General features: G+C 47.6%; 1 protein-coding gene across 6 annotated transcripts in view; it reads left to right on the top strand.

Moving 5' to 3' along the window:
* ATXN7L1 (ataxin 7-like 1) overlaps window positions 1–18,309 on the top strand; it is a 224,667-nt gene that overhangs the window by 74,844 nt on the left and 131,514 nt on the right. For 5 of the 6 annotated variants that reach the window (XM_014536936.1, XM_014536938.1, XM_005862875.2 and 2 more), the window contains exon 3: window positions 701–805. The exons of the other annotated variant lie outside the window; for it this stretch is intronic. In XM_014536936.1, the coding sequence (XP_014392422.1) occupies window positions 701–805 (105 nt within the window). The remainder of the gene's footprint in view (window positions 1–700; window positions 806–18,309) is intronic. 6 annotated transcript variants of the gene reach the window in all.

The following is an 18,309-nucleotide window of genomic DNA, read 5'->3' on the forward strand; positions in this document are numbered from 1 at the left end:
CGCCCCTAACGCCAGCGGAAATAAGTCCTCCCAGGGAAGTCTCCCCAGAGCATCCCATGCTGTGATGGGACCCTGCACATCTACTCAGCACCTGCCACAGTTATGACCACACGATGACCTGTGCGGTTCTCTACTTAATGTTTCTCTCTGCTCACTGTGAGCACCAGGGGAGCAGGGCCCTTGCTCTTGTCCACCAGTCATCCTCGGCACCGAGCATGGTGCCTGGTGCATGCGGACACTTGCTAAACGATAGTCAGATGAATAATGCAAGTCTCTCGTTTTGAGGCTCCTTTCACCTTGGGGCCCCCTTCCTTCCCCCTCACTCACCTGAGAGACCTCTGCTTAAGTCAGAATGGGTTTGGGGGACCCCCTCCTAAAATAACTTGTGCCTCCTTGGGTCCCAGCTCACATGGCTCTCTCGGGACAGGCTAATGCCCCATCACATGGGACTCAGGGAGCCCGGCCACCACGGCTACACCAGCAGCGGCAGCCAGCCATTTCCAAGGGTGAAAGAGGGGGTATTCTCCGAGGCAAGCGCTTCTCTGAGAGTTGGGGAGCTGCATTATGACTAGCCACGTTCCCTCTGGTGACGATTATTGCCTTTCCGGGTGTCTCGTTTGAAAAACTGTCCTTGAGGAAGCTCTACACCTCTGAGACTTAATTGCTTTTTCAAAAACACCTGTTTTCATTTCCCCCACAGATATGCACTTATTTGGCCATTACCCAGCACATGACGACTTCTATCTCGTAGTGTGCAGTGCCTGTAATCAGGTCGTCAAGCCACAGGTTTTCCAGTCGCACTGCGGTAAGTGGACTCCTGCCGCCTCGCGGAGCAGCGCCGCCCATGGGCCCCCAGACGGGGTCGGGCCCTCTATCTGTCTCAGCCCAGGCCTGTGGGCACATCCTTCCTGGGGCTCAGCCTCTGCTCGCAGGGTCACTATTTTAGGATCTGTAGTCCTGCTGCTGAAACGCTCAGTCCTGTCAGAGCCAATGAGAGAAACCCTGAAACTGGTTTAGGTGGATGGGACTAGACTGAAACCACCCACCCACCCAGCCTTTCCGCAACCTCTGCAGGTGACACAGGGAGGGGAGAGCGGTGGCTGGAGGAGTCACTCCCCTGAAAGAGAGGGCCAGGCGGGGTCTCCGGATCTACACCTAGGAGGCCTGGGAGTCAGGAGCAAGTCCCTCCGGGCCATTGGGTACTGCCCTGAGGCTGGCTTCGCCTTTTCGAGGAATCCTCCTTGTTAAAAAAAAATGCAGGTGTTTGGGAATCCGCTTTCCCTCTGAATTTTTATATCCTTGGTGTAATAAATTGCCTTCATCTCGTCACCAGCAAACCCGGGACTCCCTGTCAGTGCAGGCGCCATGAACATACACCAGATAAAGTCCACCCTGCCGCTCCCCTCAGGAACGAATAAATAGCTGTTGACCTGAGCTGGGAAGTTACTTAACCTCTCTGGGTGGAAGTTCCCATATCTTTTTAAAGGGGGGGCGTTGGACCAGATGATTTCCAACGCTGTAATATGCTGTCAGTTCCAGAACAGTATGTCCCAATCTTTTTATTTAAGCCATACTCCCTTTTGATGAACATAAAATCTAAGTGCCTTCCTTCACTGTTAAATGTCAAAGCACATTAAATATTGTACCTTAAATAAATCAAGGCAATTTTAATATTACTAGAGGCCCGGTGCACAGATTTGTGCACCGGTGAGGTCCCTCAGCCTGGCCAGCGGGGATCAGGCTGAAACTGGCTCTCCAGCATCCCCCGAGGGGTCCTGGATTGTGAGACGGCGCAGGCCAGGCCGAGGGACCCCACCAGTGCATGCACCGGGCCTCTAGTATGCATATAAGATCTTTGGTTAATCTCTTCCCGCCCTCCCCCTTCCCCCTTCCCTCTGAGATTCATCAGTCTTTTCCATGTTTCCATGCCTATGGTTTCCGCTCCTGCATTGAGCGTCTGCCCCCTGGTGGTCAGTGCGTGTTATAGCTACCAGTCAGACGGTCGAACGGTCAGCCGGTCACTTAGGCTTTTATATAGATAGATTATAATTTTACAAACTACATGTTATCCCTTTCTCACACTCAGAATTTCTCATTCCCCCCTGCCCCTTCAGTTATCACTATTCTGTAATAATAGGTATAAAATAAGAGGAGTTGAGCTTATCTAAGCTCTTCTGTAAATGTATTTGGAACTATGGAATACAGTTGACCCATGAACAACACAGGTTTGAACTGTGCAGGTTCACATATAAGCAGGTTTTGCCATAACTATGCAGTCGGTGCTCCATACACATTTCAAATCCATGGGTTCAACCCACTGCCAGTTGAAAACAGTACATATGTTGAGTCCATGGTTTGGAATCCACGGATGTGGAGGGCCGACTTTATCCATTGTTATGCGCCATTTTCTATGCGGGACGTGAGGACCTGCGGAGTTTGGTATTGGCAGGGGGTGCTGGAACCAACCCGTGGATGCTGAGGGGTGGTCGTCGTTTTTATGTATCCTGATATCATTTATGAATATGTAGATATGTGATATGTGCATGTCTAGATACATCCAATTTTACCTGCGTCTATACTGTAGGTATATTTTGTGTTCATAACATACAGAAAGAAAATCCAAGCTTTAGGGGCACTTTCCAGCACTTGCTGACCTGCACAGGCAGAGAAGACCCTAAAAGTGTTTACAGAGAGCTCTGTTTAGAGGCCGTCTCCTGCCCCTCCCTGCAGCCAGCTCTGTGACCTTGGGCTACGTGCTTACTGTCTCAAGGCTTTGGTTTTTCTAGTCTCTTCCATAAGGAGTGGCTTTGTGAGTGCTTCTAGCTCTAACTTTATCATACCTGACAGAATGAGCATGAGAGGAACCAGTCGTGTGCCCAGCACGAGCTGACCTTCTTGTTCAGTGCTGTGTAGCAAATGACCCCTCCCTTATGCCGGGAAGAGAGAAAAGATCCAACTTCTCCAAAGGGACTGTCAGAGACCCGGTGCTGGTGCTACCAGCTGAGGTGGCCGGTGGGGTCGAGAGCAGAGCAGGGGAGAGAAGAGCCCAGACTAGTTGGGTGGTGAATGACCGTGGAAGCTCTGTGGCCAATTGCTTCTGTGTGTCCAGCAGATGCAGAGGCCAGATCACCCTGAATGGGGTCATCATGCATTCATTCACAGGGATGTGCTGCTGTTCTGGGCACTGGGATACAGCAGCAAGCAAGGCAGACAGAAATCCCGTAAGCCCTTAAAACCTTCACTGGGATCTTCATTCACTGACAGAGACTTAATGAAAGGAACCCAGGACTCCACTGTGCCCTGCAGAATTCTGCCCAAGGCAAGACCCCACCTAGCCCGTGAAGGAGGCCTCTAGGGCTTGGCTCTGCTGATTCACTGCCTTCCTCTATCCTAGGCCTTTTGGGACAAGAGCCAAGTCTTGTTTCGGGGGATAACCAAGTGTTTTGTGGCATCTGCTTTGAGCAGTGGCTGTAAATTAGTTTGGGGGTTTGAGTTACTGATCTCATCACCCAAAGCCCAGTCTCTGTTGAGCTTCCTGCTGAACCAGCTGACAAGCAGCAATGAGGACACCTCATCTTCCAGGTGTGTGTCCTGTCGATTCACAGCCCATATTTATCAAGGCCAGGAGAAGGCAAGGCAGAGCTCAGAACCATGCCAACTCTCCGGAGACAGTGAAGATTTCTTTGTTTCCCTAAGAATTCCTCCTATAGTTTCATGACATTTCTTTTTTGTGTGTTTTACCCCTAGTCTTACTATTTTCAACAAGTTAAAAAGAATGTCACTGTACTAAGTGTTAGGCTCCATATCTTTGAGCACGTAATCCTCTCAACAACCCTAAGAAGTAAGACCAATATGATACCATGTTGAACTTGAGGAAGATAAAGCTTAGGAATGCCTTGCCCCAGGTCTCAGAGTGAGGCAGGTGTAGAGCCTGGTTTTGAACACAAAATCAGGGAAGTGCGTGCTTTGCCAGCTTGCTGGTCATTGTCCCTCACTGCCTTGCTGCATAGATCGCCTGTTGCCCTACCCTGCCCAAGCTCCAAGGCCTGACCCATTCACCTGCCAGCTAGCAACTCGTACGTAGCACAGGGCTTCAGACTTGATTTGGTTAGTTGCAGAGCTTTGTTCAAATAGAATCTCATGTGGAACCTCAATCTATAACTATATATGCAAAGGAAGCCACCGGGGTGGAACTTGGGGTGGGTGCTTGAGCCACTCCTGACCTGGCCTACTCCTGACCTCCCAACCACCCAGGCCTTCATAGAACAGCATTTGAAGTTTGTTGTAGTGGAGAGAACATGGACTTTAGAAGTTAACAAAGCAATTCACATGACTCCCCATTAACTGTGGGGGCAGGTCGCCTCGTGTCTCTCCATCTTGTCTGCAAAATAAGGACTCTGTCTGCCTCACGATGCACAATGACTGGTGTGAGGCACCTTCCTGCAGATATACCCAGAGCATGGCTTCATTTCTTCCCACTTCTCCCCTTGGCATGCCTTTCCCCTGTGTCCCCCTGGATTGGATTTACACCTTTCAGTACCCATAGAACTCCTTTCTCCTGTGCCACTTCCCACCTCCTGCCACGCACTGCAGTTATCTGTGGACTCTCTCAGAACATTCACCAATTTCTAGGATCCTTTCAGGATCAGGGCGGTCCTTTTCAACTCTCTATTCCCAGCACCCAGAATCATCCCTGCCCTGGCCCTGGGAAGCAGAGCTGCCATGCAGCGGGAGGGACACTGCCCAGGGGCCAACACATCTGGGGCCAAATCCCAACTCAGCCTCTGCGCAGCCCTGAGACCCTAGCCTTGTGACTTGTAAAATGACAGGGGACTGGACTGTGTGCTCTTTTAGAAACTTGCTCATTGTCAGCACCTGTGATTTGGCCCCGGGATTTTGAGCATCATGGCATACACAGAGAGATGGGCACCTGGCAGCATTCCGATCTTGGTCTCCTGTTTGTTTAAGTTTGTTTGTTTATTTCTTTATTTTTATTTTGAGAGAGAGAGAGAGAGAGAGAGAGAGAGAGAGAACATACATTTGTTGTTCCACTTATTTATGCATTCGTAGGTTGATTCTTGTATGTGCCCTGACCGGAGATTGAGCCTGAAACCTTAGCATATGGGGACAACACTCCAACCAACTGAGCTACCTGGCCAGGACCTACTTCTTTAAGGGTGTGTGTGTGTGTGTGTGTGTGTGTTTAGGCCATTGGTTATGGGGACTTTGGAGGTCAGTGGTAATGTGAAAAAGCCCATAGTAGAAAAACCATGAAATTCGGAGCCAAACAGACCCGAGTTAGACTCTTGACTTACATTTACTAGCTGTGTGAGCGTGGGTTAACTTCCATGACCTTTCGGAGCCTCATTTTCCTCCGAAATGAAAGCGATCGTTCTTGCCTCGTGGAGTTACAGAAGGAACGGAGGTAGAGTAGTTTCCTGGCACGTGGTAAGGAAATAAAGAAGGGGTAGCTATTATTGTCAATAAAGTGTGGCTATTTTTTATTAAGTTGAATGTTCCTTATGAAAAATGGGAAAACCAATTCAGTCAAGTGCTTCCTGTCTTCGTTTCTTGCCCCATCTCAGGGGATGTGCACGCTGAGGTCAGCCTACAAACTGTGGCCTATGATTCATCTTCTGCTTCCCACACTCTTGGAGGCAAGAATTGTCGGCCTGAAGATGATCACGTTGCCAAGAGTCCCAAGGATCTGGCTTTCTAAATATGGTTTACATTCACATTAGACCCCAATATCAGCTCCTTAGGAAATGCTTTGAAGCTCCCAGGATCTCTCCTGGGTCCCTATGGTGGTCCATCTGGCCTTGGCCACCTCGCCATCGGGCTCACGCGAAGCCCCCTCCCAGGGCTGGCCACATTCCTTCTGCTCCTGACTTGTGCCCCAAGCTGCAGTCCCAGGCACAAAATGTCTGGGAGACCCTCTGCTTGGCACAGTGTGGAAACCCTCTGGGAGCCACCTTCTGTGCGCCCCCCACCTGTGTTGGCCTCTTGGGTCTGCACAAGGGCCCTTTAGGTGCTTTGTAAATATCTTCCCAGGACTTGAAGGGATTGCTTTGTTTCTAAAGCCCCTGAGGTATGTTGATGAGGCTATTTAGGCTATTTAAGGAGGCAACAGGACCAAAAGCCTAGCCTTGGGGGCCCTGACCCCACTCCGAAGGCATCCCTGTCGCAGCTGTGGCTGAAGCACTGACATGATGTTAGAGCCTCGTGGTTGGGAATTGCCTCTCTGGGGTCCATCTGCTTAGATTCAGGGTCCAGCTCTACCATTTATTAGCAGGTTGCTTTGTCTCTCTACGCTTCAGTTGTCTGATTCTTAAAATGGGGAGGGAAGTTTACCCCATAAGGTTGTTGTGATGACTGAAGGAACTCACAAATGGAAAATAGCACAGCAGTGAAACAAAGTTTGCTTTAAAAAAAAAAAGTTAAGCTATCGTTAACCAGTTGACCGTTAACTGTTGCAGAGATTTTTAATGAATCCGAAGGGTTTTCCCTTGTGATCGCTGCAGTGGGAGAGTGCCTGGTGTGACGCTCCCTTGTGTGTTAGTGCTGTGGTGCGTCCCAACCTCAGCCCAGAAGTAGTGTTGTCATTTCTTCCAAAAAGAATCCTATGTGTGTGGTGTGTGTACATGCAAGTGTATGCATGTGTGTGTGTGTGTGTGTGCGTGTGTGTGTGTGTGTGTGTGTAGGGAGTTCTGTCTGTATGCACAGGCACATAGATAAGCTCCAAACAAGGTGCCTGCAATGAGGAAAAAATACTTTATTCTTTTTAATAGTAGCATTTTTAATCAACTTGTGATATTATAATTAAAGAGAAAAATAATAGGTGAACCCCAGTTATAATTTTGTAATTGGGTTGAACATTGGTGAAGTTGTATGATTTGCCTAAATGAGAGGAGTGTGATTTTTTCTGTTTTTATCACATAACATAATTACATAATGAACTCCTCTAGAGCAGGGTTTCTCAACAGCGGCACTGTTAACATTGGGGGCTGGGTATTCCTCTGCTATGGGGCCGTCCTGTGCACTGTGGGATATTGAACAGCTTCTCTGGCCTCCATCCCCAGCCATGACAAACAAAGCTGTCTTCAGGCTTTGCCAGTGTCCCCTAGGGACCAAAATCACCCCCCCCCCCCTATTAACCACCACTGCTATAAAATAAAACATCCCCATTTGTCAGATCATATTCTGTGCTTTTCTATATTTACATTTTCCTCCAAGTTAAAATGTGTGCATGTGCACTTGTACACTAAGCTCAGAAATAACTTCTCTGGAATCACATGGCAACATGTAGAAAGTTTACTGTTTCAGCTTCCACAGGGCTGGTGATCATCAAGATAATTTCCTCATCACAGTCACATACAAAGCATCAAACATGATATCTCACAGAAGCCCATAAGCTGCAGGCTTTCCTACCTCCAAGTCAAAAAAGAAAAGAAAAAGAAATAACACATCTACATACACAGCTCCTTCAGAATTTTCAGCCACACCTGGTGCTTGCCCTCTGAGCAGAGAAACATACAGCCCCGCACCCCATCCATCAGACAAAGATAATCCTTGCATGTCATGCTAGTGGAAAAAAAAATGTATTGGAACCAAAGAATCTAGATGTCATTTAATAGACAAGAGGATTAATTTTTTTCCCTCTTTCTCAGAGAGGGCTTTTATTCCCTTTCCTGATTATATTTTTGAATGCCCTTCAAGTAGCTGTTTTGCATGTTGATGGTGATGCAGTAGAATTTAATGAACTGTGAGCTAAAGCAGAGAGGCTGAGCTGCAAAATAAATGAGTGACAGGGACTTGCTGGTGAAGGCTGGCACCTCCATTCCTTCCGTGCACATCCAGATGCTGATATCGGTTGGGTACCGAGAGCAGCCCAGCCCAGCCGTGCTGCACAGGGGAGGCTCGTTAATGAGGTTCCAGGGTTTCCTGCAATTGTTCTTGTTATTTTGTCTGCTTCCAGGTGACCTCTAGTTGAGGAGGAAGCAAGCCATTTGTGCTTCTGAGCCCTAGAGAAAGTCAGTCCCTCCCAATGTCAGCGCCCCTTGGCTTCCCGGGACCATCGCTGGCTAATTAGCCTGCAGAACTTTTTGCCTGAAGATGCCAATTGACACAGTGCGGGTTTGGGTTTTTTGGTCAATTCAGATGAATTTTTTTGTTGGGATTAAATTTCTGTTCTTCTTGTTAGTTGTCTTTTATGAGACTCGATTACACCAGAGAAGTATAAAATGATTAAAGGAAATTGGTCTCATCGAACATATTCCTTGTCAAGTCTGACAGTATTAATAAGACTTGTCAAGAGCATGTAAATCCATGCAAACTTTATTGTGTTCGTAGTTGTTTTTTTCTTTTTCACTTTAATTTGATGAATATATCGCCAATCCAGAATTAACTCCTGGATTGATATGTCTTTGGGGCTTCTTATGATCAGAAACAATACCTGTTGTTGTTGTTATTGTTTTAATATGTTTTTATTGACTTCAGAGAGAGGAAGGGAAACAGAGAGATAGAAACATCAATGATGAGAGGGAATCATTGATCAGCTGCCTCCTGCACGCCCCCTACTGGGGATTGTGCCCTGACTGACCAGGAACACAACCACTGAGTCACCAGCTGGGCTGTTGTTTTTTATTTCATCGTTCCATCGTCCCTCTTAAAGTGCAGGTCGAATAATAGGTCCTAAAGAAATCCTTCTAATAGATCCGAAGGAAAGAAATGACAGACTGACTGATTAGCACAAGGTTAGACCTTAAATCAAGCATTACAGCAAAGAGCATCTACAACGAAATAGGACCACATATTTTTGCACATTACATTTTTATATTTTGAACTTGCTACTGCTCAAATTAGAGTTAATGCTGGGTCGAGAACATAGCAGGTCAACATGTTCTCAAATCCTGGCTTTTCTTTTTACTCTGTGAATGGAAGACAAAAACAACAATAAAGCTAATAAGCTTATTGAGCCCTTATCTGTGCAAAGCTCTTCATGTGTTATTTAATCCCATGGCCACCCTGAGGTGCTGTGGTCTTGTTATCCTGGTCTCCCACCCAAGGGAAGGGAGACTCAAGGGGTTTAAGAAATTCGCTTAAGGTCAGCAGAACCAGGATCCCCATCTCTGTCTGACTCCAGATCACTTTAACCACTATCTTGGTTGAATGTTTTTGGATCTGCAACCCCTTAACTAAACTTTAATACAGAAAAGTCGTTTTTGTTTCCTGGGGGATGCTGGAGACTAAGTGACAGGTGCCTGGGGGCAGCAGAGCTCCCGTCTCCTCCTCACTTTTGTAAGCTCTGCCACTGATCCTGTCTGCTTATTGGCATTGGTGACAGATTTGGGCACAGTTTTGAGGGAAGGAGGAAGGGAAGAATAAATCGGTTATAGTGAATGTGTTTAGAACCTTAGCCACAGCATTTTAATACACCTTTAAATATCAGAAAGTAAAAAGAAGAAAACTTGTAGAAGAGGTGGAGTGGGCACCACCAGCAGGTCTGCCTCTCATTTCTTGTTTATCTCCAACAAATGAACAGACCCTGAGACCCACAGATTTAGAGGTGATTTCCTCTAAATTCAGCGAAATTCCCTCTTTTTGCATGTTTCTGTGAGTTAAGTAGAAATGTTATAAATAAACAAATAACTGATGTAGTGGTGCTGCTCAAAGTTGGAGATAGATTAATAGGATCTTTGTAACCTTAGGATTATTGAATTCATTTTTTAATTGAAAATGAACTTCTGCCTATAATCTTACCAAAGCTTATCTTGAAGGCTGATGTCTTAGATTACCTTCTTCAGGTCGCATGGTTTTGATTTATTCATTTCTTCAAAATGTGTTTATTGAGCACCTACTCTATACCAGGCATTGTTCTAGAACTGCAGATACAGTGGTAAACAAGACAGGTAAGGGGTGACTTTCTTGAAACCTACTTTCTGATGGGTTAAATAACGTAAACAAAAATTCAGTTGAGCCCTATGAAGAACTGGCACAATAGTGTCCCAGCAGAGAGCCCAGCAGTGAGGTGTGTGTGAGCTCAGGGAGGTGCGTGGAGAGCAGAACTGCAGAGCCCTCTAGGCCAGAATCCGGAGTTTGGGGTTTTTTCTGGGTATGTTGAGAAGACACTGGAGGGTTCTGAGTGAGGGAAAGACATCACCTGGTTTATATTTTTAAAAGGTCACTCTACCTGCTTGGAGCCTGGGAGACTTTGTAAGGACCAGTGCATAACCAGGCAGATGAGAAAAGGATAAACTTGAGACCCATTTTGGAAATGTGGCTGACAGACTTTGCTGATGGATTGAACTGGAAAAAGGAGGAGTCGACGTTTAGAGTTAGAAGGAACAGCACCTAGTGATCTGGCAGGTAAAGCAGCAGAGAACGACGACCTAGAAGCTAAGAGAGAAAGTGTTTCAGAATCACAGTCAAATGCCAGGAGGTGAGTGAGAGGAGAAAAGAGAAGAGGTTACTAGATTTGCCACCAAAAGGTGGTTGTTGACCTTGGCGATAACCCTTTCAGTTGTATCTTGGGATTTTTTTCCAAGTGCAGGGGACTGCCCTTTCACGTCACCGATAGACCTGTTTCTAGGCTAGCAACACCTTAAGTGTTTTTCTGCGTGTCTGCTGAGCTCAGCTGCCACCCGACCCACTTGCAGCTGGTCCCGCTGCCCCTGGATCTCTGGGTCCTATGGCTCCCATCCCTGTGCAGCCGTCACCTGTGAACACTAGGCCCTGAGCTCCTGAGGACTGGAACTGGGCCTTTTGTGCCCCAGCATGGAGTACATTTCCTGACATGGAGGACAGACAGGTGGAAGGAAGGACTCCTGAAATCCCAATTCAGGTGCCTTGGCCTCCTCCACTTCACCAACTGAGCATATACAAGGGCTGTTGCAATGCTGTTTGCTTATCCATCCCATCACACACACACACACACACGCGCGCGCGCGCACACACACACGCGCGCGCGCGCACACACGCATACACGCACACCTGACTAGGCATTTCAAGGAGCCCTGTCGTTATGCTCTCCGTGATGTTCTCTGAGTTAAAACAGTGCAGGATCTGTAGTTGGTGCTCAATAATAAAGGGAGGAAGCAAGCAAGGAGGGAAACTTGGCTTGCTGGTTGTGAAAAAGCCCAGTGTCACATGGAGGCAAGTATGCTCACTGAGAAGACAGCGCTCGTTGAGAAGGGCCACCTCTGTTCAGACACAGTTGGAGAGGCTGACAAGGGGAGCCGTCCACCCCCAGGGCGCTGGGAGGCTGCTGCTGTGATCCCGGACCACAGCTGGGTTCTGGGGGCTGGCACTGTAACATGACCCTGGCCTCTGACTCATCCCTGGCTTGTCCTCGCTGTGCTGTACGAACTCCTCCGGTCCATTCCTCAGAGCTGCCTCCACCGAGGAAGATTGGAGGAACAGTCATCGCTCTATTTAAATCCGAGGGAAGAATGTTGCCAGCTCTGATGCAAAGGTCATGTTGGATCCTCCCCATCCTGTGCAGTGAGTGGAGCAGCATTTCCCAGACAGCGCTCCTTTCCCGGAGAAGTAAATCCGGGCTCTGGCAGCTCGCGTTTGGGTGGACACATGCTTGGGAAGCGCTGCAGCCAGATCCGTTCCGGAGGGAGACCCACAGCAGCCGTGAGCCCGTCACGGCTCTCGGAGGTCTTGGAGGACAAAACAAAAACACATCTCTCGCGCTCTGGAGTCTCATCACTCGTAATTTATCTGAATTCACCACATGCCCTGGCAATGATGATAATGCACTTTTGTTTCAAATAATGTGGCCCCAGACACAATCCCACTCCTTCATCTGGTGCCTGAGCAGAGAATCAAAGATCTTTCCCAACCCCTGGAGGAGACACTGGCCGTGGGAAGAGCCCACTGCCCCCAGACCATGTGGGGTGTATTTTATGAGCAGAAGGGTTTTGAAGGGTGCTTCTGATTATACATGACTCGCACCTCACACCCCGATGCTGGCACCCAGCTCCAATCTGAGCTGCAACTCCGCTATCGCACTTTTCCCTCTGGAAGGGCCTCTGGCCCAGAGGTGTGGCTCATAGTTGATTGTCAGCCTTTGAACCAGGAGGTCACGGTTCCATTTCTAGTCAGGGCACATGCCCGGGTTGCAGGTTCGATCCTAAGTATGGAGTGTGCAGGAGGCAGCTGATCAATGATTCTTTCTCATCATTGATGTCTCTCTTGCGCGCTCTCTCTCTCTCTCTCTCTCTCTCCCTTCCTCTCTGAAATCAATTAAAAATATACTTTAAAAAAAGAGCCTCTGGAGCATTTGCTCAAGGAGCTCATTCTAGTGCTTTGCCCAGGTCACTGGCAGTCCCCTCCAAGGGTGCCACATGTGAGGATCCGTGTGGGCTGACCTCGGGACGCCGCAGGTCTCTGAAGAAGGTCTTAAGCCCTGTTGTTTCTAAAGTCAAAGTGCTTGTCCCATCATTGTATATTAACTACCGCAGGTCTGCCTCCCTCCCCCCACCCCACCCTGGAAAAAGGAGCTATTAAAGTGATGTGGCCTCACCCTGGCCGGTTTGGCTCAGTGGCTAGAGCGTCAACCTGCGGACTGAAGGGTCCCGGGTTCGATTCCGGCCAAGGGCATATACCTTGGTTGTGGGCACATCCCCAGTGGGGTGTGTGCAGGAGGCAGCTGATTGATGTTTCTCTCTCGTCGATGTTTCTGGCTCTCTATCCCTCTCCCTTCCTCTCTGTGGGAAATCAATAAAATATATTTAAAAAATAAATAAATAAAATAAAGTGATGTGGCCTCTTACAATGAGTGGATTCCGGAAGCTGAGGAAACATGGTAGTTAACATTTTGTGCAGGACTCTCCTGCTCTCTCACGGGGCCAGGCACTTCTGAAAAAATGAGTACAAATTGGGGGTGGCTGCATAGGACACACAAATGTCAATGGGGGGAATAAAGGATGAAAGAGTAAGTAAATCATTTCACTTTGATGAATCCTACTTCACATGGAGCGAATCATAATTTTTTTCCTGAGAAAGCAGCCGTAGTCTCTAGTTTACAAAACTGGAGCGACAGATTTCTAAGGTTTGGTTTCTGACTGACGCTGTTCTTTGCTTGTGTATTAGCATCATAGACGCTTTGCTTTTCTCCCCCAGGAATTATTGCTTCAAATTCCTGAGCCTTCTCCAGACGTGTGTTTTTCTAAGACAAGTGTGGCTTCATTTGTGTCGAGGCTGTGGTTTTCTGCTCACCTCTCTGTGGCCGCCCTCCCCCGTGCGGAACCCTCTCCAACAAGTGCCCGTCTCCATGGGAGCACTGCTGCGTCTGTCCCCAGGAATGAGGTCACGTTGACACTGGCCCAGACTGACCCCCTAACTCCGTGACCTGCATTACTGTCACGTCTGGGGTGTCGTCCTGATGGTGACGCAAAAAGGAATGAATCCAGTTGCTGGTGCATTTAAGGAGGCAGGGGTCGGAAGCAACTCTCTGAAAACTCTGTGCCACTTTCTTACCGCCACTATCATATTCTTACCACTATGCTCACCCTAGGGTGCGGTGGCGAGGAGCCTCTGCCCTCACAATAAGCCTTTGCCTCCGCTACTCTTGGAAAGAGGGTGATGCTGATGTATGTTTGCTGAGAGGGGCTGGGGCACCAGCGAGGAGGCCCGGAGGGGGTGGGTGCCTGTGAGAGCTACTCCACTCTGTGGCATGTAATGCTTGTGAGCCAGGAAACCACCAGCTGTTTGGACCACCACGGATGCATGCCCATGGCACAGGCAGAAGAGCTGTGGTCCTCTCCTTTCTCTTTCTGTGGCTCCATCTCCCCATCCCCACTCACCTGCAGAACTTGCAGACCTGTCGTCAGTGGTTTGATCAATATTAATTACCCCGACCCTGCATTCTGTTCTTTTTAGGTTGTTTGGTGTTTTCCTTCTTAATATTTGTTTTATTATTCGCCAGCACTGGAATGGTGTTGGGCTGGCAGCACAGTCCAGGGGAAGGACCATCCGTCTGGTTTTGATTTTGTTGGGGAGGACTCTGCCTTCCCCACCCCCCCCCACACACCCCCTCCTGCCCCCAAAGCACTTGGGCCTGTATTTTTGTGTGTCTCCTATGCAGCGTGCCCTGATCACTTTTCAGAAGTGCTTGGCCCTGTGAAAGGGCAGACAGAAGATCCCATACACACTGTTAAGGACAGTCTTCGCTTGATTCCAGGGAGCCATTAATTGTATGATGCCATGTCCGTTGAATAGCACCTTTTCCCAGGTGCCAGGAGCACTTCCAGGACAGTCTCTTTCGTCCAGCCAGCCAGTCGATGAGTCAAAAGAGATGGCAGAACAGGCCACTGTCTGGGGAATAAACCAATAGCAGCCTCTAGTGCTGCCTGGCTAGGTCATAATTAACCCACACACGTCCCTTTTTTTCTTCCTGGAATCAGGTACTCCATTGTCCCTTTGGTTTAGAATTTAGTTCAAAGCACAAAATAATGAAGTTATAAAAGCTTGGGAGTTTACTGCTTCTGGTGTTACCCCTGATAAATGTTAACCTGGTCCCATAGCAACTAGGCCACACATAGAAAAAAATCATACCGATGCCAAGTGGTAATTTATGTGTGTGGCTTTAGTTTTCACACGTAAACCGTGGTCAGGGGGACCATTACTATTGTTTTATTTTTGATTTTTAGTTTAACTTCTGATGGCCACCAGAGAATATTAGTGATGTTAATCATTTTATAACTTAACTAGAGGCCCGATGCACGAAAATCGTGCAAGAGTAAGCCTTCCTTCCGCTGGCTGCTGGCACCGGCTTCCCTCTGGCACCTGGGACCCGGGCTTCCCTATGGCTGCCTGCACGCACCCGGGACCCGGGCTTCCCTCGCAGCCCCAGCTTCGTCGGGAAGGTCGTTCGGAAGAACGTCCAGTCTAAATAGCGTATTACCCTTTTATTATTATAGATGATACTTCCTTTGTGACTGATTACCAGGTGATCAGGTTTTTGTTTGTTTTTGTAAATGTTTTTATTGATTTCAGAGAGGAAGGGATCAATGATGAGAGAGAATCATTGATCAGCTGCCTCCTGCATGCCCCCTAATGGGGACAAAGCCCACAACCCGGGCATGTGCCCTTACCGGGAATCGAACCGTGACCTCCTGATTCATAGGTCGACACTACCACTGAACCAGGCAGGTGATCAGTTTTTTTAATGTATCACGTGATTAGAAAATTCATAGAATCTCTCTTTTTGTGATTATTCATATAATCTAAGCCATTTTGTCTGCTTGGTCTGTAATCTCTGAGAAGGGGGTTTTAAGTCTCCTGTGATGGGTGTTAAGTCTCTCCTGGAGCCCTAACAGCTTTTGCTTTATAGTTTTGAGGCTGCACTATTGGGTGCATGTAAGTTTATGACTCATGTCTTTTTACTGGTGGAGTTTTCATCCCTATGATGCTTTTTGCCTTAGGTACTATTTTATCTGATTAACATTGCTACCCAGTTTCCTTTTGGTCAATATGTATTTGCTTTATCTCTTTCCAATCTTTTCAACTTTTCTGTGTTATTTTGTTTTAGGTGTCTCTCTTGTAAGCAGTATATAGCTGGCTTTTTAAAAAGTCCAATCTGATAGTGTCTTATAATAGGTGAGTTTTATCCATTTACATTTATTGTGATAACTTTATATATTTGAGCTTATTTTTATCTTTTAATGTGTGTTTCTGTTTATCTTGCATTTTATTTGCTTCTTTGTACTCCTGTCCTGCCTTTCATTAGATTAGCAAAGTTTTCTTAACCCTCTTTCCGTTTTTTTCCTCTGCTAGCTTGGCCATAATAGACTTTATTTTATTTCCAAATTGATCTATATAAATATCTATTTATGCAGTGATTGCCATTAAGTTTTTAACATCCATACTGAAAGACATTTTTTTTCTAGTAGACTACGGCTTTCCTGAATCTTTTGTCTCAAACAACACAAAGACCTTTGCATACTTTTCTTACTTAATGTCAACTGGTAATTACAACAAAGAATGAAATCCTGGCTCAAAACATTGCCATGCATTCTCAGCCTCCCACTCACAGGGGGATTAGAGGCATCCTGATTGATTTATAAAGCATGAGCTTTGTACTAATTTACTCAGTTTCATACCCTGCGGTGCTCTGGGTCGTCTCTCAAGTTCAGAGTGAGACATTCATTCCCAGCTCATAAAAATCTATCCCTCAAATTCCTGAAAGTGTTCCAAAGCAGGATTGGACAAAAGAGAAGTCGGTATCCTGGGGTCCACTGCTAGGGCCTGTTCCTGCAAATCCTGTTTCTCACGCGTACGATTTCTACTGAGCTTCTCCCTGTTCACACTTACTTATACCTTGACTCCCAGCGTTTAATGTGCGTGTGAATCGCCCAGGAGTTCCTTGCTAAAATGCAGATTCTGACTCGGTAGGTCTGTGTTTCTTAACACGCTTCCAGGTGATGTTGGTGCTTCTGATACATGGACCACCACACTTGGAGGAGCAAGTGCTTAGAGAATAACATCCAGCTAGGAAAACTGGGGCTTCAGCTCTCAGTCAGGGTTTCTTGATACTTCATAGAACAGCAAATGCCAGAAGAAACATTCTCTTTGAAGTGGTCTGGGGTTCAGGATCATTTTCATTCCAAAGCCCCCTCCCTCCCCCAGAAGTGAGTGCTCATTCAGCCCTCTGCGAAGTCCCTCTCCCCTCCATCCCTCTGCAGGTCAGCACAACACGGTTCACATCTCAGGCGTATCACTATGTCACACAGATGTGCCTCTGTGTGTCAGTGCCTAGAGGAAGAGCCTGCCTAGGGCCCAGGGGCGGGCTTCCTGGTAATTTATGTTTAAGACAAGCTTTTAATAGAGGTACACTTTTAAATAGTAACCAGGAAAAAGAGTCTCTCCTCTTAACGGGTATCCATTTATAGGACTCAGCTGTTGAAGCTCAGGGGTAGCATTAGGCTTAAGTTTAATCTTCTGTATACCGTAATTTACAGCGCTGAGTAAAGCATTGTACGTACAACTATTTCAGTCATTTGCCGTGATAAATAGCTATTGCTCTTGGCGGAGCAGGAATGCCATCTCTGCTTTCCATTTATGAATATTGAATGGTCTCAGGCAGGCTTTTGCTGCACGTTTTTAAAGGGGAAATCCCCACGGATCGCATCTCCTCCCTGGCCCGAGATGTAATTTCCCTGCCATGTGCACCAGTCAGCCCCGGTCCAGATGGCAGTGCTGCAGCACACGTGTGTGGCTGGTGACGCTCGGCGCTCTCCTGACGATTCCGAGCGCAAGTCCTGCTGAAGGCTGCAGGTTTGCATTGAATGCCTCGAGCTGTTAAGTACGAGACTTAGCTGGTGGCAGGAAGCCACCAACAAGGACCAGGGAAATATCTTAGAGGCGATAATCTGATGCAGGAAAAATAGACGGGGTGTGATTCTGTTGGACCCCTGACAGTGAGAAGATGGTGTCAGCTAGGGAAATGGAAACTAATGGGGGCGAAAAGGGGGGGCAGGGAAGTGCCCAGGCTATACATCTCTAGGGATCCACGCTTTAGGAACAGAGACACACATGCCTTCCGCCAATCTTTCCTGAGTTCAGATGCTGTCATCCCTGCCAGCTGGGAGGAGGCTCAGGTAGAGTGACCAGCTTGTCCTAGGAAATCCCTAAGATTCAAGTCAACGGATCACCCGCATCCCAGGCTTCCAGAAATTCCTCCTCTCAGTCCCTCCCACCCCCACGGATGATCTTTCTGCGCCAGAGGCACTGAAATCCTTAGCCTGGCGTTCTTTCATTTGTCTCACGTTTCCGAGGACCCACTAGGTGCCACACATCGCATTGATGGTAAGATAAGGACTGAAGGGCGAGCGTGAGTCAGAATGGTGAACGAATGAAACAGTGCACTTTTGCCTGCTTTTGCAGGCTGTGACGGAGACCGCCTTCCATGGTCACACTCCCAAATGCCACTTCTCAGCCATATCGCTAGGAGATGATGCTTTTGAAAACCGAGATGAGAGGCTTCTGTTCTCACTACCGCCTTTTGAGGGTGATCATATATCTTTAGAAATGTCTACAGCATTTGCCATGCATGAAGCATTCTCATGTAGCTTGTTCATTTTGATGTTCATAACAACTCAGTAAAGTAGATGGGTGGGGGCTGGCTTCCCTGATTCGGAAGCTCAGAGAAGTTCAGTGACTTTCCTAAGGTCACACAGCTGAAAGGGGCAGAGCAGGGACTAGTACGCCAGACTCGACTCACCCCAGTGTGTTTTCCATGAACAGAGACGCCGGCGGGGAAATGCACAGCACCAACAAAACGGTGTGTCCCCTCTTTGAGGC

This window comes from Myotis brandtii, unplaced genomic scaffold, assembly GCF_000412655.1.
Source record: "Myotis brandtii unplaced genomic scaffold, ASM41265v1 scaffold17, whole genome shotgun sequence".
Classification (NCBI taxonomy): domain Eukaryota; kingdom Metazoa; phylum Chordata; class Mammalia; order Chiroptera; family Vespertilionidae; genus Myotis; species Myotis brandtii.